At 34.2% G+C, this 21,455-nt stretch overlaps 1 protein-coding gene across 3 annotated transcripts in view; it reads right to left on the bottom strand.

The window, feature by feature from the left end:
* Positions 1–21,455, bottom strand: part of MTX2 (metaxin 2) — an 87,126-nt gene that overhangs the window by 51,930 nt on the left and 13,741 nt on the right. For all 3 annotated transcript variants that reach the window (XM_030802599.1, XM_003253757.3, XM_030802600.1), the window contains exons 2-3: positions 6,665–6,712; positions 5,673–5,719 (exon numbers count right to left, since the gene is read on the bottom strand). In XM_030802599.1, coding sequence (XP_030658459.1) covers positions 5,673–5,719; positions 6,665–6,712 — 95 coding nt within the window. The remainder of the gene's footprint in view (positions 1–5,672; positions 5,720–6,664; positions 6,713–21,455) is intronic.

Raw genomic sequence — 21,455 nt, 5'->3', positions numbered from 1 at the left:
TCTTATGAGCATAAATCAGCAAAATGCTTTAACATTTCTGGCACACAAACTATAATAATGTAATATAAGACAATCAGTCTGAAGAATTTAAACTCAGTGATATCAAAGAAACATCTGCAGCCTCCATTTTGCTTGTTTGGAATACTGAAAAGGATTTTACAAGTCTCCATATCTCATAAATGTTCACTAAATTCTATTTATCCCTTAGCTTTCCTTTCCTTCACCTAACCCTGAAAGTGAATTCAGAAGCCTCATCTGACAGAGGACAATCAAATTGACAGGAATGTACAAATTTTAAAAACCTAAAACTTTATACTTTATGAGGCTTTAATAAAGTTTTGTCAATTTTTTAAATGTTTTTCATAAAATATTATATTATTTATTAAAATATGTCCACTCATGTCATCCTACTTCTATTTACATCAGGTTTAAACTGATCCTTTAAAACGGCATAAAACCCTGAACAGCTCGTTTAAAACAGAATGTATCCAACCAAACTGAAAATTCAAAATCATTTCCTCTACAATTCTGCAGGTAGCTGTCCACTATGGCCATTTAAATGACATGACAAATTTACAGCAGCTGTATTTTCACACTCAAATTTTGTCTCTAAGGCAATAATCAACCTGCAGCCTCAAAAGAAAGACAGATATTCCTCTCTCCTGCTCTTTCCCAAACACTACATTTGGATATTATCACTAGCCAATAATTAATACATCCTTCTAGAAAGCATCATTTGCTAAAAGGAAAATGCAAGGGTCAGCTAAGTATTTATCATCAAATCTGAAATGTGAGTGTTCATGATCCAGCATTAATGGGGCCTATAAAAATGCTGACTTTTGGTCAGGTGCAGTGGCTCACACCTGTAATCCTAGCACTTTGGGAGGCTGAGGCGGGTGGATCATTTGAGGTCAAGAGTTCAAGACCACTGGCCAACATGGTGAAACCCCGTCTCTACTAGAAATACAAAAAAATCAGCTGGGCTTCGTGGCACACACCTGTAATCCCAGCTACTCAGAAGGCTGAGGTGGGAGAATCACTTGAACCTGGGAAATGGAGGTTGCAGTGAGCGGGAGATCACGCCAGCAGTGAACCGAGATCATGCCACTGCACTCCAGCCTGGGCGACAGAGCTAGACTCCATCTCAAAAAAACAAAACAAAACAAAATGCTGACTTTTAAATTATATACTATATTCAACAGAAATAAAATAGTTTTTTTCTGTTGTCTTCCCTTTCATTTTTAGAGAAAAGTATTTATTAACAAAGAGTAAGAAAAAGTAAAATTATTAAATGCAACAAGGACATTCTCCTTGACTTGACCTTAAATGCTATTCCTACTTGAAGTAAAAAGGACAAAGTAAGATTATTTGTTCATGTAATATTCTAATAATGATCATCAGTTTGAGACACTCTAAAAAACAAATTCAAATTTTTATAACATCTAGGTTAAGCTGTACAAAAAAAAAAAAACCACCAGATTTTTAAAATTGGCTTCACATACATAAAGCGAAATTCTTTCCAAAACTTACTCGAAAGTCTCTGTTGCACAACGGATAGCACATTGGACTTCTAAAACTTATTAGAAAGTAACATTTTATTATATAAGGACATTCACAAAATATGTACATAAATCTTTGAAGTCAAAATAGGCACTAATTCTGTATTCGACATCTTACATTCCTATTCCTTTCATTTTTTTCAAAAGAATTTCCCATTCATTACCTAACTTGAGCTTCATAATATTATAGAGGTAAGACTATCTTTATCCCATTTCAAAGATACAAAAGCTAAGACATGTTCTTTTACTCCTTAACGTAAACTATTAATCATAAGATATAATTTACTAAGAAATGTCAGAAATAATTTGTGATTAAATGGTCACTTATTGTTAGGTGAAACTTCAATATCTGTTATCACTGGGCTAGACCAATATGCAGCAAAGTATTATGAGTGTGGACTGTCGATCCAGACTTCCTGGGTCTGCATTCCAGCTCTGCCAAGTACTATTTATGTAACTTTGAGCTCACTGTTTAACCTCTCTGCCTTACCTTCCTAATCTGTAGGAAAACAGGAATAATAATAGTACCTACCTCATAGGGTAGCTGTGTGAAAGGATTATTTATGATACCTACCTTATACAGCACTTACCTCCTATAGTTGTTATAAGGATTAAATGGGTTAGTATGAATTAAGAGCTCAGCACAGTGACAAGCACAGATGGCACTCAACCAATGTTGTTATTTTCTGTTTATCTCCACAATTTGTGGGTTCTATGAATGTGGACGAAGCATCTTTGAGCTTCAGTTTCCACATCTTTAAAATGAGGATAATAATAGTACTGTGCACTAGGGTCATGGGAAGGATTGAACGCAATGCTCCACATAAAAGCTTTCAATACAGTGTCTTATACAATAAAAGTATTCAATAAATACTGTTTTAAAATATATTATTCAGTATCAACAAAATTGTTTGCATTAAAGCATTCAATATTAATTTTTAGATAAAGAATGATTACAAAAATTAATGTTCACACAAACACAAACATGTCCAAAAAAGATTCTTACACATAACATTTATTTTCAATTACTCTAGTGTTTTCAGGTACTAACAAGGCTGCAAGCTTCCATTCCTCTTACTGACATTGAAAACATGTATTTCTTTCAAAGAATTAGGAGAGAAAGAAGTAATAAACAACATTCATTGCATATTTACCTTATGCCAGGTACGCTTTACATACGTTAACATATTCAGTCCTCATATTCAATATGTTAACATATTCAATCCTATCCTACCCAACAGGATAGCTTCTATTATATTTCTATTTTACATTTGAGCAAACTTGAAACAAAGAGCTCTATTTAGGGTTTGCTGTTTTTGAAACAGATACCAATTGGAATCTTCTATAAAAGACAGCATATACTCAATCAATAGACACAAACTTCTTAAATAAAATAATTTTTGCCAAAACCTTTGAGAGCATATATGTATTTGCTCATATTGTATTCTAAACCTGCAGTGTCTAACACAAAAGCCACTAGCTACGCGAGACTACTGGGCATTTGAAATCTGGCTAGCATAAATTGAGAGGTACTGTAAGTGTAAAATACACATCAGATTTTGAACTTAATATAAAAAGTCCCATTAATAAATTATGTATTGGTTACATATTAAAATAATATTTGGACATACTGGGTAAAATAATGCATATTATTAAATACATTTTGCCTATTTCTTTTTACTTTTTTTAAATGAGGCTTCTAGAAAATTTCAAATCACAAATGTGGCCAACATTGTGTATTTATTAGATGGCTGGTTTGGATTTGGGGGTAACAGAGAATAGTAACAGAGAATTATTATCAAAGTTACTTTTTCCAATCAGCATAAGCTTAAGTCCTTCAAAGCACAAGTACAGAATGGAAGATCTCTCTCTCTCTCTCTCTCTCTGTCTCTCTAGTGTGTGCATGTGAGAACAATACTGCAAATATACACATTCGGCTCAAGGGACCAGAGAAACATGCTATACTAATACTTCACTATACTCAACATACAAGAGTGAAGGAAAGCAAATCTAAGGGGAAATAGCTACAGGAAAAAAAAAATTATTTTTAAACTGAAATCATAAAAGTTCTTAGAGTCCAAAAAGACCTAATCACTTAGTTTCAGAGGTATAATAAACACCAAGTGTATGTGTTAAGTAAAATTTAAATTTCCTAATGGCCTAACTGGCAGACTATTAAAATATCTGATGTTTGATATCTGGTATCTTCTAGAAAATAATCCAGTTTGTGGATACCTGTCACATTGTTTTGATCAATTTTATACATCAAATGTAGGCCTTTAACTGATTCTTCTAAAAGAATGCTGGCCCACTATATAGAAGAAAATTACTCCATAAAGTTTACATCAGATATCTGGAAAAGTCACATTTATAGTCATGGCTACTATCAGCTGTCAAGCCAAAGAATATTGAAGAAAACCAAGAAATTTTAATATATGCTGCTTAATTTATCATCCAAGTGACATATGTAGGATAAAAATACTGAAATGGTTAAGGAAAATTCTACATTGTAAAAGATCCTTTTTTCTGGTTTTATTTTTAATTGCAACTATGATTTGAGAAATCATGAGAAAGCAAATTAATAGAAATCATAAAAATAGAATTAACAAATAAAATACACACTAAGATTTATTTTTTCCTCCCTTCTCCGGATTATTTAAAACGTTAGTTTTTTTAAATGGTAATATACTGGTATTTTGGTTTGTACTGAAAACTGGCTAACCCATCTATTCCAGGGTTTGTCAACCTTGACAAATCTATTTACATTTGGGGCTGGATAATTCTTTCTTGTGCAGGGACTACTCGGTATGTTTTAGGATTTTTAGCAGCATCTCTGGCATCTACCCAATGGATGAGAATAGCACTCAACCCTTCAACCGTTTTGACAAGCAAAGACACTTAAATATTTTCAAATGTCACAGGGTGGCGGTAGGGGGAGTACTAAAGAGCTGCCCAGTTGGAAACCACTGTCTATTCCTACCCAAAGTACCTTTCTATGTGATGAAAATTACTTCAGCACTTCCTAAACTAGTATTATGTAGTTTTGGGGGCTCTTCCTAGGGGATCCAGATAGCTTCAGCAGGGAAATCAATAAACCTACTGAAACCACATGCAGAATAGCCTGGGGATATTTTCTGTTAAAATGTTCTAGAGCTTTTGCCAGATCCTGAAAGGGTTATCCCCAAAACAGCAATTTTAAAAGGGTTAAGAATCAGTGCCTCAACTAAAATATTCACAGTGCCTTCAAACTGTCTTTCCAAAGATATAAAGACTGAAAATCATTTACTTTTACATTGGTTATCAAGGCATGATTACTTTTACCACACTTATAAACCATTCATACAATAGACATTTGGTGGATACAGTCTACATGCTCAGTCCTATGTTAAACTACACAAGCTAAGTAAATAGCAGCTAAATATGTAAAATGTTTGGATAACTGTAATTCAGTAACCTACATCATAAACATTGTTTTTTAAGCAAACCATCCCCAAGTATCCTATTCTTCCTATAATGTAGCTTAAAGTTTACAGGGGCACTAATTTTTTTGGATTATACAAATGTTACATACAATTTGAAGAGCTGTTACATTTCATAACTGGTTTTGGGGATAATAAACACTCATGTAACCAATAAATATATGAGGAGTGGCTAGAGAACCAGAACACTGCTACAAGATTACCAAACAGATTAAAAGCTAGAGGCCAATGAGTGCAATGAGCAAAACAATGCTTAAAAATATGTGATAAATAAATCTGAACGAATTAGAAAATAATTGTGAGTCCACAAATGAACATATCACCCCAAATAATCAACACCATCATATCCAGCCAAAAGCAAAACAACTAAGACACAGAATGCGCCTAGCACATAAAAGTGATTTCTAAAAAAATAATAATTTTTATTTTATATACTGACAATTAATTGAATATTATTACATAATAAAATTATTCTTCACAAAGAAGCAATGTTATATAGATAATGGTAAATCACACAGAAAAAATCTAAACATATAGTATCAGACTTTTTGGAAGGGGAAAAATATAATTGCAACTCAAAATGACGCAAACCACGTAGGGGGTGAAAAAGATATTACATTATTTACATATTTACCTGCACTGCAAGAGAAGCTGCATTGTCAGAAAGTAAAATTTGCTCCCCTGTGGAAATACAATGAAGCATAACTGTTAACCAAGTAGAATATAATATTTTTATTTTTAAAAAGTATTTCTATTTTTTCAAAGGTATCGCCTACCACTAAATTCTAAAGTTTTATATCAATGTTACTATATAATTATAATTTTGATTAAATTATCATGAATAATGATAAACTAGGACAGTTTCCTCTAAAACTATTTGATCACATCTCATTTTATCAGCAATGTAATTAAAATTGTTCACTTAAAATCGAATTCATTTTTCAAGTTTTCAAGAAATGCTCCTCTTCATTAAAATTAAGTACAATCTGCTGAAACCTTTCTAGTTAAAACTGAAAGCATTCACAATAATATAAAACCAGCTTGCAGTTAATATTGCACAGTGTGTCTAGGTCTGTCACACAAAAGAAAGATGACAAGTTCGCTGCAATAAAAATTCCATGCTTAGAAGACTAGGGCTGCTGCCTATTAGTCTTCATTACTTTGCAGTCTTCTGACAACTGTAGCAGGCTGCTAAGCCCCAAATGGGGTCCATAATATGATCTGATGATATATGAAGAGCTGCTAAAGGGAGCCTGAACCATCCTAGCCTATACATTTTAACAGTTCCTTTTTACTGAGAGCCCACTTTACCACAGGACTTCAAAAATCTGCTGTCTCAGCTATTGGTGCAGTAAATGTGCCAACTGCTCCTGCAACCACATCATTTTACACCGCCTACAGCAGCCAATATAATGAGTCAATAATAAACTAAGGACCTTATAGGCCATGAATAGTTGGTTTACACTGGCAGATACAAGTTTAGGTAAAACCTCCTAGACAAATTATACAAGGGAATCCCTTCTTTACATTTTATATTGTCTTTGCAGTAAATTGTATTACTGAGGATTTTTCTGTAACAAATATAGTTTGATACAAAGCCATTTTTAATTGTGAACAAGAACTTACCTTTCAATTGCTGATATAATGTAGCATTTTCAGGCCAAGGTTCTGCAGCTATGGAAACAAGGCAGTGATAATTAGGCACATAGAGCAAAAACGTATCAATAACAAACCAAATTAATAAGCATGTACATTTGCCTACAGCATTTAAAGTCAATTGCTAAGGTTGACTTATACATGGCAACTAATCACACTATCTTAGATTCTATGGTAACCTGTATAAGTAGGTTAGATAACTTGTTTTAAAAGCATGTTTGGCTTATTGTTTTGTGATTTTTTTTAATGGGGAAGATACCTTGCCCAATCCAAAATGAGAATTAAAAAAAAAAAATAGCTCATATGCTACAATTCCTTTAGCTTCTTTCAAACACAGACATATCCTAAATATTACTCATATGTATAAAAAGATACTGATGTTTAATTCACTACAAAAAATGTAGTGAAATAATATTTTTAATATTTTATGGTAAACTTTTAACAAAGTAAAATTTCAAGCAGACATTATAAGAAATAATCAAATGTATCTGTATCAAGCTGTCCATCTTTCCCCACAATCTGGCAGTATTTAAAAATACAGAGGAATCCTGTTGTATTCCAGAAGATTTCATTGCCTTGACCCTACCAACACCAGCCCACAAACACAATTAGAGCGAAGTTGCGTGATGAAGTATTACGTACCTACAATGTGAAATAATGCCAGTAAAGATAATTTTAGGCCTGAAATGAAACTTGACTTGACCCTTAATCTCTCATCCAGAGAAGACTGCAGCTACAAAGAGAATATTACCAACCTCCCAGTTTTTGGGAAAAGTACTAGATTTGAATTTTGTCTAATCACCTGCACATAAGAAGCAATGGCTCCACTGACAGAATATACAGGATATCAGGATACCACTTGTTGGATTCTTCTTGGTAAAAGCCGTAAAACATCAGAATCACCCATTTTAATAATGTAACTACATTTGCTCTCAGCAACTAAATATATGAGATTTGATAATAATTGGTATATTTCTAATTGTGTTTATACTACTTTAGTCTCTGTGACATAGCAACAAATAACTTTAATATATAATTCTGGCTGATTTTTTAAAAGAAATTTATACATGTGAAGCATTTTTTTTCTTAAGACTGATCATTTAAAATGTTCTGAAGCAATCCCTGGAATGGGAAAAAGGAACTCCTTAATTTGCTTTTACTTATGCTTTAGAATAAAAAGAAAAATACAGTATTATTACAATAAATAACAAATGTGACTTTTAGGTTTAGTTTGGTTTGGGCTACACAAAATTAAACTCATATTTAGAGATAATGCCATGAAAACATCAAGTAAATAATGAACTACACATAGTTTTGTATGCTGTTACACACAATATTATACACATATGTAAGGGCTACTGAATTTCAATGCACATACCAACACGGCAATGAAACAATATTTTGCTGTCAACTTTTAACAAAGTAAAATTTCAATAAGAACCCAATTAACTTGTATAACAGTTTTTTAAATAAAAGGAAACAAAAACAAGCTGACATCAGCAAATTACTCAAAAAATAACCTTTTAGGATAAACTGTATGGTCAGCATACCTATATTGCTTACATCTATACTAAAAACAATACAATGAGATTCGTTTGTTATAAAATTCTAAGTCATCAAAGATTCAATTATATGCATTATATTAATCTTACTAGCAATAAAGCATAGGAATAAAATTCACAAAATTTCAAAGAATATTGAAATCAAGTTCCTTGGAGGCACAGATGTGTCATATGAATCTGTGTACCCCACACTGTATTACGCTTTGCATACAGTTGATGCTAATTGTCTGTAGAAAGAAAGAAGATATTTGATTAAACCTACCATTTAATTCCCTAAACATGCTGGCTAATTAAAGTTTTATTCAACTTAATATTATCATCTATGTTAAAGTAACAGGATATTCTAATTTAAAATTGTGATAATTTTAACTCTTGGTTAGCTATTCTGTGCACATACTAGGCATGCATTACAAATTTTTAAAACAATGAAGTATTAGGTTGGTGCAAAAGTATTGCAGTTTTTGCCCAAAAACTGTATTAAACCTGTATTACTGTGTTAAAATTGGTGATTCTGATGTTTTATGGCTTTTACAAAGAAGAATCCAAAAAATGATATTCCAAAAACTGCAATTATTTTTGCACCAACCTTTACATACACTAGCATTAAACATATGCTGAATATGATTAAAGTGTTCTCTGATAAATCAGAAGCTACTTCACTACTCTGTAACATAATAGAGTTCTTATATGAACAGCAATTTATGTGGTCAGTAATTTCAGCTAAAAGTTAATTCATCAGCTAGGTGCCGTGGCTCACGCCTGTAATCCCAACACTTCGGGAGGCCGAGGTGGGTGGATCAAAAGCTCAGGAGTTCAAGACCAGCCTGGCCAAGATGGCCATCTCCGCTAAAAATACAAAAATTAGCCGGGCGTGGTGGCTGGTGCCTGTAATCCCAGCTACTCAGGAGGCTGAGGCAGAGAATTGCTTGAACCCAGGAGGCAGAGATTGCAGTGAGCCAAGATCACGCCACTGCACTCCAGCCTGGGCGACAGAGCAAGACTCTGTCTCAAAAAAAAAAAAAAAAAGTTATTTCATCATCACCCCCATGGATTCTCCAGATCTCATCCAAAAGACAAATATGAAAGTAAAAGAAAGTTTGCAACTTATTACTTCACTGCAAATAAGACTAAAGAAGCTTCCCACAAATACCAAAAGCTCTGTTATTAAGAATCTAAAGCTGGAAATAGGTGAAAAGGGTAAATATTTTACTCAATCTAAGACATAAACTGTTTCAACTCAGAAATCATTATTGAAAATAAATTCTCAGAAAGTAACTCTACCAAAACATCCAGTGTTTTCATCACAAATAGAACTTATGATTTAAAAAGAGAAGGCAAATAGACTGATACAAAACCATATAGCCAGCAGCTAGGAATTGCAGTTTATCATGCAGTAGACAAGAAATGGTAGAGTATACAAAGAATGACCAGCTGCCTATCTTACCCATGAGCAGCTCAGAGAATATAAATATCACTGACTTAAGTGCATCACCTACATGATTCTGCTAGGCTATTGGCATTATTGTAAAGAAATACCTGAGACTGGGTAATTTATACAGAAAAGAAGTTTATTTTGGCTCATGGTTCTGCAGACTGTACAAGAAGCACAGTGCCAGCATCTGCTTCTGGTGAGAGCTGCAGGAAGCTTACAATCATGGCAGAAGGCAAAGGGGGAGCAGGTGTCACACATAGCAAGAGCAGGAGCAAGAGAAGGGGGGGAGATGCCACTCTCTTTTAAACAACCAGATCTCGTGTGAACACAGAGAGAGAACTCACTATCAAGGATAGCACTGAGCCATTCATGAGGGATCCACCCCCACGACCCAAACACCTCCACCAGGACCCAACTCCAACAACGGGGATTAAATTTCAACAGGAGATTTGCAGGGAACAAACATCCAAACTGTATCAGTGACAGAGTTCATATAATTGCATAATAACTGGTATATTTCTAATTGTGTTTATACTACTTTAGTCTCTGTGACATAGCAAGAAATAACTTTAATATATAATTCTGGCTGATTTTTTAAAAGACATTTATACATGTGAGCATTTTTTTCTTAAGACTGATCATTTAAAATGTTCTAAAGCAATCCCTGGAATGGGAAAAAGGAACTCCTTAATTTGCTTTTACTTACGCTTTAGAATAAAAAGAAAAACACAGTTATTATTACAATAAATAACAAATGTGACTTAGGTTTAGTTTGGTTTGGGCTACACAAAATTACACTCATATTTAGAGATAATGCCATGAAAACATCAAGTAAATAATGAAATACACATAGTTTTGTATGCTGTTACACACAATATTACCCATATATGTAAGGGCTACTGAATTTCAACACACATACCAACACAGCAATGAAACAAAATATTTTGCTGTCAACTTTTAACAAAGTAAAATTTCAGTAAGAACCCAATTAACTTGTATAACAGTTTTTTTAAAAAAAGGAAATAAAAACAAGCTGACATCAGCAAATTACTCAAAAAATAACCTTTTAGGATAAATTGTATGTAAATTACGTGTAAAACATGACATGAGAGAAAAAAAACTCTAGTTTATTATTCCCTAGGAGTGCCAAAAGTGAAAATCCTAAACTGGGTAATGGATCTACAAATCAATCACGCAGGTATCATTCTAGGAAATGAGCTCGATAACTGTCTTCATATGTAAATCTATGAATCATGAAAATTATTATCCACACCTAACAGAAGGAAAGCTTATTTGTTGGTTTGGGAATACCTATTATGTAAAAGACAAAATCCAAAAAGACAACTTCTTCCCTACACTTGTCTTTCCTAAGGTCAAAGTCAGTAATCACCCCTTGCTCCTGAGTATGTGTAAAAGAGGAGATTAAGGATTTAAAATCATGGCGCTGACAATATACATTTTAAAAATCTGTGGCATTTTAAAAGAAAAATCATTTTAAAACAATAATAAAACATTTTTATATTTTACTAGTTTTTCTTCAGTTGACCTGAAATGTTTTAGACCACAAACTACATTAATAGTAAATAAAATGTCATGACTCACCTACTGTACCTATTTTCGGTTTCTATCACCCTGGTGTGAAGTGCCATTTTAAACACACCTAAAGGAAGGGACAGCCTTAGAATAAACATAGAAGGTGAGACTGAAAAGTTTCTAAAAAAGGGGTTGGTAAGAAATGGAGGCTGAGGAAGAAAGTTGTCCAATGCTGTCAAAGTACAAGTTACTGGTATTCTCACCACATCAAAAGTAAATTTTATGCTTAAGACACATCAATAGTTATGTGTGGTTCTTGGAATAAAGACCAAAATCCTCAACATGGCTTGCAGGGCTCTACTTGGCCTTTCAAGTTACCCTATCAGCCTACCTCATCACACACACATCCCCAACCTTGACTCTCTGCACTCCAGCCACACTGGCCTTCATCCAGTTTCTGAATGCAGCACTCTCCCCCCTGCAGTTTCTTCTGCCTGGAACAATTTTATCCTCCAATGGTATTGTCACATCTCAGCTCAAAAATCACTTCCTCAGGTACAGCCAGGTTCATGAGCGTGTAACCTGTGCAGCTGCATAAGGCCTGCACTTGGAAGGGCCCCCTGCTTGGTTTAATGTTCTGCTGTCTCAGTCTTGAAAGTGAATAATATTTGAACATTTTCATGTTGCACTGGGCCTTAAAAATTATGTAGCCAGTCCTATCCTCAGGGAAATTTTCACTGACATCCTTTAATAGTTCAAACACTCCTTTTACAAGCTCTTACAGCATGCACTCCCCTGTCTGTATTTTTACATTTAAGTATTTGATTATCTTCTCCATGAGAAAGTACGCACCATCAATCCAGAATTCATGTCTGATTTTTGCTTACCACTTCATCCCTAGAACCTAGCACATAGCAGGTAGTAAATGTTGGCTGAATAAACATTTGTTTTCATTATTAGCACTATCATCATTGTTGTTATTACTCTGTACTATACAGGCTAAGAATGTAGCAGGGAAGATAAGAAAAATTCATGGCAAAACATAAAAAATAAAATAAACCTTACTCAAACAACTTCAACACTACAACCAACAACACAACTCAAAAAAATATTAAATAGCTGCCTAAAATTCCTGGAATTTGAATTTTATCTTTTTTAACTCTATTTTCTTTTTTAGTGTATGTTTTATAATGTGCATGATATATCAGCTCAGCAATTAACAACTTTATGATTTCTAAACTCAGGGCTGCATGCTCAAAGTTTTATTGATAAGGACATGAGATTTTCATAAATGGTGATTCTTGGGTTAGAGTCATAGGAAATGGAAATGGGAACAGTGAGTTTGTCTGTCAGACAAGTTGAACTGAGGAGTGATACAGCAGTAACATCTGATGTAAACTATATATTTAATATAAAACATTGTATAGAAAGAGATTTCCAGTTTTAGGGTTAGTGCAAAGATAAGAAATACATAGTTAATTTACATGTTTTTCTTCCTGTATTTCAAAGGATTGTCTTGCACACATATTACATGTAAAGCATGACATGAGAGGAAAAAAAAACACTAGTTATTCCCTAGGAGTGCCCAAAGTTGAAATCCTAAACTGGGCAATGAATCTACAAATCAACCATGTAGGTGTCGTTCTAGGAAATGAGCTCTATAACTGTCTTCATATGTAAATCTATGAATCATAAAAATTATTATCCACACCTTATAAAAAGCTGATCTCTTGGTTTGGGAAAAGACAAAATCCAAAAGGACAACTTCTTCTCTACTCTTCTCTTCCCCAAGGTCAGACAAAGTCAGCAGTCACCCCTTGCTCCTAAATACATCTCATCCCACATTGGAGAACACCATTCTAATTAAATAACTACTTATTTGAAGTTTTTGCAGGAAACCCAGTCATTCACGTACTCTGAAGCAAGGAAGAGTCTTGCTCTCTTCTGGTAAAATCATCCTTTTTGACCAAGGAGAAAGCTTGCAGGGGGAACACACATGAATTAGTGAGGAGAATGGGGATCCCTGCCTGCTACCTCCCTAACATGACCCTTGTATCAACCAGAGTACTTCAAATTTCCCCCACAAACTTCATACTTTCTCATCTTTGTGACTTTGCTCAAATTGTTCCCCTTAAGTTCAGAATACTCCTTCACTACCATATACCCAAATCCTATACCTTTCTCAACCAAGTTTAAATGCCACATCCATCAAAAAGGCTTTTAGGACTAAGCAAATCTAATTTCTCCTTTATTTATACTGTCCATAGCAGTCTGCATTTTTCTTATAAATCATTTTCTACTCTATCATATTGTTATGTCAATATCTTATTTCTCTTTCTAGGAGGTAAGTTCCTAGAATGTGAAAATTTCTTGTGGTCCCAAGTTTATTAATTAAAAACTTGGCTTCTCAATTGCTCCAAACTGAAGATGACATCTACAATAATACATGCCAAAATATGAAATTTAAATTAACCAAGATTAAATTGTATATGGGCATCATTTAAGCTAATATCTTCATTATAAGGGTTCTAAATTAAATTACCCACCTTTTAGAAATTAATTATTTCATGATAAAGAAATTCCTGTACCACTTTGATACTAAAGCAATAACTTACTCTAAGGTACTCCTAGTGACCTACATTAATTCACTCTTTAAAATCAGAATTACTATTTTAATAGTATTCTCTAACAAAAGATGCATTAAGTTTTTATCATTTTTATAAAGAAGAAATATAGCCCTATATTGCAGATAAAAAGAATACCTAGAAATAAAGCAAATATCAGAGCACCTCATAACTAAGTGCATATCCAATTAGTTATTAAAAGTCCAGTTAGTTCTTTACCTACTTCCCTTTTCCCAATTTTGCCCAGGCCCTGATTATTCTATATTTAGTGTCTTCTTTACCAGGAGCAAACGAGATGCTGCTTAAGGTTTCAGGCTTTAGTGGGAGTTTTTTTATGCAAATGAGTATTTCTTAAAGAAACTCATAAGTATTTACGTTGGAGAACAAAGTAAAATCAAAAAGAAGTGGCACATATTCTTGAACTTTTGAAAGCCATAAAATAAATAATGCATAAATGTTAGAAATGTACACATGATAAAGCAACACCCGCAACCCAAAAAAATAAGTATTTGCTTCTCATTCCTTTTAATTATCTTTAAGTTACCTATTTTTAAGCTTTATCAACCAATATAACAAAAACAATATTCTTTACTAATCCATTATCATTTTTAATGAAATGACTGCTAACCAATAAATTCACATATGTATACCCATAAGTCTCTTAAAGACTTTATGTATTACTTGTAGTATTCTCTTAAATATTAGGTTAGGATGATATATCTATTTATTCCATTCAAATCAAGGTATTTCAAAGTATGAAAGTGCTATAACCTAAAAAAAATTAGTCTAATTCTGAAGTCCATCTCTCAACGATCTAATATAAGAGGATTAAGAGAAGGGCCATGAAAAGAGATGCCCTCTGTTGTTTGTTTCTTTAAGTTCTGCATTCTTGATGTACAACATGACTCCTCTGCCATATGAATGTAGGTGAAGACATAATTTGTAGAATAATAGGCACTAATATTACATGCTGCTTCAGTTCTGTCATATTTCCAATCCATCAAATTGATTAATGCTGTAATAACTCTACACAAACCTATCATTTGTGCACTAATGAAGTCAAACTCAGTTTATCCTTAGGCAACTAGATTCCAAAAGCTCATAGATGTCGTCTCTTCAGCACAGCAAGACTATTTAGACAGTGTTATATAAAAGGAGCAAGAAACATGTGTAGCCTATCTCCAAATTTGGATGGCTTCCTGCCAAAGTTGTAAATGCAAATACTGCTAATATAACAAAATGTTCAAAGAGCATTCGGCAGCTCTTAAACATGAAGAAGTTACTGCAAGACACACAGAGAAAGGAAGGAAATTTGTTAATTAGACATAAGTATTATGATATCAGTGATATCAACATAGACACCATGCTCAAAACCCATCAAGTTTTAGGCAATATATGAAGGTTTCATTTAAAATAGATTTTTAGGATGTTTAGACTTAAAATATGATGATATGGGACTTTATCAAAACTGAAATTTTAAGGGCTATATATTAAATTCAAAAGCAATTCAACCTGCAAACTATAGCGCAAGTCAAAAATAACACCATATAATGATGGTCATGAAATTATTAAATAGTAATGCCCCTTAGCTAGTGTTTCATAGCGAATGTCTAATGTTATGATACAGGATGTGTAAGCAGAAGTGACTCTTCCCACAAAAGGTGTTTAAAACCATTTTCCCATTACCTCAATAGTCAGAGATCAGTGTTTATGTCATAAAATGGCTTGTGTTGGAGAACAGGGAAGTGCAGCGTCACACTGTCATTTCCATAAACGTTTAAGAAAAAAAAAAGCAGGCAGTATTGTGTAGCATAGTGGTAAGGCTACTTAAAAAACACATTTGCAAGCAAGTGTAGATACAAAGATATAGACTACCTTCAATTAAAATAGAAATCCTGAAGGAGAAAGCAAATAGTCTAGGACAAAATAGAGTAGTATTAGACACAAAAACAAAAGTAGTCCTAGATTCTAGAAGACTCTTCTAGAAGAAGATTCAGACCAGAACTATTCCTTTGGCTACATATCATCATAAGTTTTTAGGAAAAAGAAACTCATTGACTGACATAAGAGTCTATTGTATATCCATTATTGCTTGTTACACGCAGGTTGAGTATCCCTTATCCAAAATTCCTGACACCAGAAGTGTTTCAAATTTTGGATTTTTCTCATATTTTGGAATATTTGCATTATATACTTACCAGTTAAGCAACCCTAACCCCAAAATCAAAAATCCAAAACGCTTCAATGAGCATTTCCTTTCAGCATCATGTTGGCACTCAAAAAATTTTGGATTTTGGAGCATTTTCAGATTTTGGACTTTCAAATTGGGGATACTCAGTGTATATACATATGTATAGTAAATTATACATATATCTTATTTCAGAAAGTAAATTTAGCCACAGCTACAAATCAGTTTTATCATTCATTCAATAAATCTACTGAATGCATATAAAGTGTCAGGCACCATTCTAAGAGCTAAAGGCACAATTATAAAGAAAACCAAGTAACTGCCCATAAGGCACTTCTATTTTAGAGGTATCATGTGGCCTATCTCCTTATGTGTACCTTTACAACGTCTGAAGTTAAAAACACTAAAAAATACTGAAGTCTACCTCATTATGACAATATTATCTGGTATACATATAACAAGGCTTAATTCTGTTTGGGCTACACATTATACAAAAACCAAGAAAAAAAAAACATACACAACAGTGTATAACCTCCAAAACACCAAATGAATTCCAATGTACTGAACTACAGCAAATAACTCAAATAATATTCCACAAACAACTATCTCCAGCAACCCATTCATTTGGAACAAGGTAGTAAGCAAAAGATTAAAATGACCCAGAGTGGGCCGGGCACACTGGTTCACGCCTGTAATCCCAGCACTTTGGGAGGGTGAGGTGGGTGGATCACCTGAGGTCAGGAGTTCGAGACCAGCCTGGCCAACATGGTGAAACCTCATCCCTACCAAAAATACAGAATTAGCCGGGTGTGGTGGCACATACCTGTAATCCCAGCTACTTGGGAGGCTGAGGCAGGAGAATCGCTTGAACCTGGGAGACAGAGGCTGCAGTGAGCTGAGATTGTGCCACTGCACTCCAGCCTGGGCAACCAGAGCGAAACTCCATCTCCGGAAAAAAAAAAAAAAGACTCAGAGTGAGTAATAATGAATGAATGAGGACAGTAGAATACCCAAGGCAGATGGATCTTAATACCCTGCCATTCTAGAAGCACAAGATGGAAAGCAACAAAGATAGAAAACACAAAAAAATGAAAGCAGAACTTCCCTCTCACAACCAACGTTGGAGCCCAAATAAAACTACAGAATAACTAGAATCTATCTCCTGGTCAAATACAAACCAGACTTCTGTTTAGGCAGATGATGATTATGATAACGATAGCAATTAAGATTCTGTAAAACTCATACAACATATATCCAAAATATGTAAGAAACTCTTACAACCCTATAATAAAAAGACAACATAACCCAATTTTTAAAATTGAGCAAGGAATGTGAATAGCCATTTTTCCAAAGGAGATGTACAAATGGCCAAAAAAAACATGAAAAGATACTCAGCATCATTAGTCATCAGGGAAATGCAAATCAAAACCGCCATGAGATGCCACTTCACACCCAATAAGAAGGTCATAATCAACAAGACAGACAATAACAAATGTTTAGCAAATATGGAGATATCAAAAATTCTCACACGTTGCTGATGGGACCATGAAAACTTTGGCAATTTCTCAAAATATTAAACGCAGAATTTTACCATATGACCCAACAATTCCACTCCTATGTATTCACCCAGGGGAAACAAAAATAAATATCCACATAAAGACTTATATACAAATGTTCAGAGCAGCATTATTCACAATAGTCAAAAAGGAAAGCAACCCAAATGTTCATTAACTGGTGAATGGACAGACAAAATGCAGTATATCCATATGATGGAATACTATTTGGCGATAAGAAATAACCAAGTAAGTACTGATACATGCTACAACATGAATACATGGATGAACCTCAAAAAGCATTATGCCCAATTTAAAAAAAGCCAGACACAAAAGAAAACATATGATTCCATTTATATGACATGTCCAGACGAGGCAAATCTACAGAAACAGACCTGAGTCAGACCAGTGGTTGACTCAGGCTGGTGGTGGGAATGAGGAGTGGCTGTAAATGGGCAAGGAGTTTCTTTTGGAGGTGATGGAAAGCTACTGTTAGACTGTGGTAACTGCAGAGATGAGTGGAAAACTAAAAAAAAAAAAAAAAAGATTGTGGTAATAGTCACACAATTATGTAAATATACTAAAAATCATTGAATTATAAATCTAAAAGGGTATGTAAATTATATCTCAAGAAAGCTGAACAGAAAATCTTAGAAGACTTATTGTACTTACTGTACATGTAAGTGCCTGACATAAACACTCCACAACTTTATGAGGTAGACACTATCATTACTATTTTCCCAATTTTACAGTAAGAAAACTGAGGCACAAGCATAAGTAATTTGTCCAAAGTCATAATGCTAGTAAGTTGACAGCAGCCAGGATTTGAACCCAAGTAGTGTGGCTCTACAGTCAGTGAACACACAACGAAATTAGCTAACCTCCTGCAGAGCTCACAAATAAACATTCTTGGGTAATAATTATTAGAATTAAAGGAATTACAATTATCTTACAACAGTAGTTCTCAGCTCTTCCTGTACACTTGAGGAACTTGATAAAGTTATGTATTTCCTCAGCTCAGAAGTTCTGATACTGTAGAGATGAGGACCAAAAATCTGCACCTTTAACAAGCACTCCTGGTAAATCTGATGCAGATGGTCTGTGAACACCACAACAAAGACCATCCTAGAGACACAAATGGCACTTGAGATAAGATTATGTTCTTTTTATCTCTTTCATTCATTTACCTCAGAGAAAATGGTAGTAAGGATGTGTGTAGATGAATTTTTTTCAAGAAGATTTTTGACCATCTTTTTCTCCTTAAACATTGTGGCTATGGCTTAAAGCCATGTTTTAAAACATGCCTTAGTAACATGTTGCTATTTTATAATGTTCAAGAATAAGCCTTTAAGATTAAAGAACTCAGGTCACATTTATTTTGCAATCAAAGTGGTAACATGATAGTTTTTCCATTAGAAGTATTCGATAAGGAAAGTAAAAATAAGTTGGTAATTATGAATATCAGTTGTGATATCTATCTATTTGTAACTAGAGATCAATTTCAAAATGGTATTCGAGGACCAATTTCGTAAACCTGACAAACTTCTATAGGTTAACAAGGGTCAAGAAAACAAATTCACAGCACCAACAACCCAATAACTCAGGGTAAAGTAAATAAATACAAGTCAAATTTAAAACTTTCCATTCTTTCTTAGTAAGTATGTATGTGTCATGTTCTTAAACGGTTACGTTTAGACTTTGATCCATTGTAAAAATAATCCATCATAGCTGGACATGATGGTGTGCACCTGTAGTCCCAGCTACTTGGGAGGCTGAAGCAAAAGGATCCCTTGAGCCCAGAAGTTTGAGACACGCCTGGGCAACATAACAAGACCCCATCACAAAAACGAAAGAAAAAAAAAAAGTAAAAAAATCCATTATTTTTCATTAATTTCCAATAAAAAGCAGGCCAACTACATATGATTATGATAAATTAACAGAGAAGAATCTTGTAGTAGTTACTCAAACTTTTAATTTTCATTTTCAAAATGGTAATCTGAAATTTAAAAAAAAAAGAAGCACGGATACTATGAGCTTTTCTCAGAACTAAAAATGAATATGAGATCAACAGCAGAACTATAGAAAAACAGCTGGTTAAGAGTAAAAGTCTAATCCATCTGGCCAAAAAACAGATACAAAAACAGCCCCACACAACTGTCAGACCTCAACAACATTAACTTGCACAGTGCAATAGTTTAATGGTTCTCAAACTCTAGAGACAGAAAACAAATATCCTTCAAACTAAGTAGTTCTTCCCATCTAAACCAAATACAATCACTGTAATGACAGCACCTATTTTTATTTTTTTTAAGTATCTACCATGTGATTATAGTTCCAGGTACTGTACATATACTTTGCTATCTCATATCAAGCTAGCTAACCAAAAAACTCTATTCCTCTTCTTTCACTCCTCCCAGCTAGTTATAGAACAAATTATCCCCCACAGAGAACCTGACTTCTTATTATACCACCTGAAATGCTGACAAAACTGCAAGATTCTCCAAGAAGAAGGAAACAGGAAATGAGATAAGGGTCAAGAATTTCCTTATGAATATGAGAACACAGTAGAAAATGCTCAGAGGATTCCCCCTAAAAAATATTAAAGGCATTTAAATGAACAAATAGGTGATAAACATCCAAAATGTACCCACAACTATAATACAAAGACAAAGATGAATATAAAACTGTCATTGCCCTCTAGGATCTAATTTTGTTGAGCAGGTGAAGAACAAAGAGGGAGGTGGGATTAGGAGTGACTAAGGTACACATAACCATCTAAAATACATTAAGCAAATACAGGTGGTGTAGGGAAAAAACATACATTTCAGTCACACATACCTGGCTTCCCCTCCCAATTCTACAACTTACTGTGTGAGTTATCTTGGCCAAACTGGTTAACCTATTCTTGTCTCAATTACCTCACTGTAAAAGAGGGAAATATTAATTATCTTGTTAGGTTATTGGAAGAATAAAACTAGATTGGCCAGGCGTGATGGCTCATGCCTGTAATCCCAGCACTTTGGGAGGCCAAAGTGGGCAGATCACAAGGTCAGCAGTTCGAGACCAGCCTGACCTACATGGTGAAACCCCGTCTCTACTAAAAATACAAAAATTAGCCAGGTGTGGTGGTGCACACCTATAATGCCAGCTACTCAGGAGGCTGAGGCAGGAGAATCGCTTGAACCTGGGAGATGGAGGCTGCAGTGAGCTGAGATCGTGCGACTGCACTCTAGCCTGGGCAACAAAGCAAGACTCCATCTCAAAAAAAAAAAAAAATTGATAAACTATGTAAGTACCCTATAAAGTCTCTAGCTCACAGTATATTTTCAATCAATAATTCTTAATATACACATTAGAACAAAAGTGTGTATAAAGCCCTATAGAAATATTCATGAAGAAATACCTAAATCTGCCTGAGGAGAACAGGAAAGAATTCACAAAAGGAGATAAAATCTGAATTAGATCCAAAAAAATAATCCAAAGCATGCCAGATAGAAGGTAGGGGGCATGGAGACGAGTTTAGATATTTACCAAAAACCTAACACCCCTAACGCAGTTTGAGGAAAGGGAGGCAAAATGTTCAGCAAAGGCTTACTAAACTAGATACCTCTGTGCAGATTGCTACTATAGATATAGCTCTTCATATTAAAATGATCTATTTCTGCAAAAGAATATAAGCTCATGAAAGGCAAGAATTGTTACTTATTTTTGTACCCCCAGCACCTGGCAGAGCACCTAGCACAAATTAGGTACTCCACAAACATATTCTGCAGAAAATACAAGCAGGTCTTTTGCTATCTAAAGCCTGAAAGATATCTGACAGCAAAAAAAAAAAAAAAAAAAAAAAAAAAAAAAAAAAAAAAAAAAAA

Source organism: Nomascus leucogenys, chromosome 22a, assembly GCF_006542625.1.
Source record: "Nomascus leucogenys isolate Asia chromosome 22a, Asia_NLE_v1, whole genome shotgun sequence".
NCBI lineage: Eukaryota > Metazoa > Chordata > Mammalia > Primates > Hylobatidae > Nomascus > Nomascus leucogenys.
Note: the sequence above shows the minus strand (reverse complement) of the source record. Positions and strands in the feature narration are given on the sequence as shown.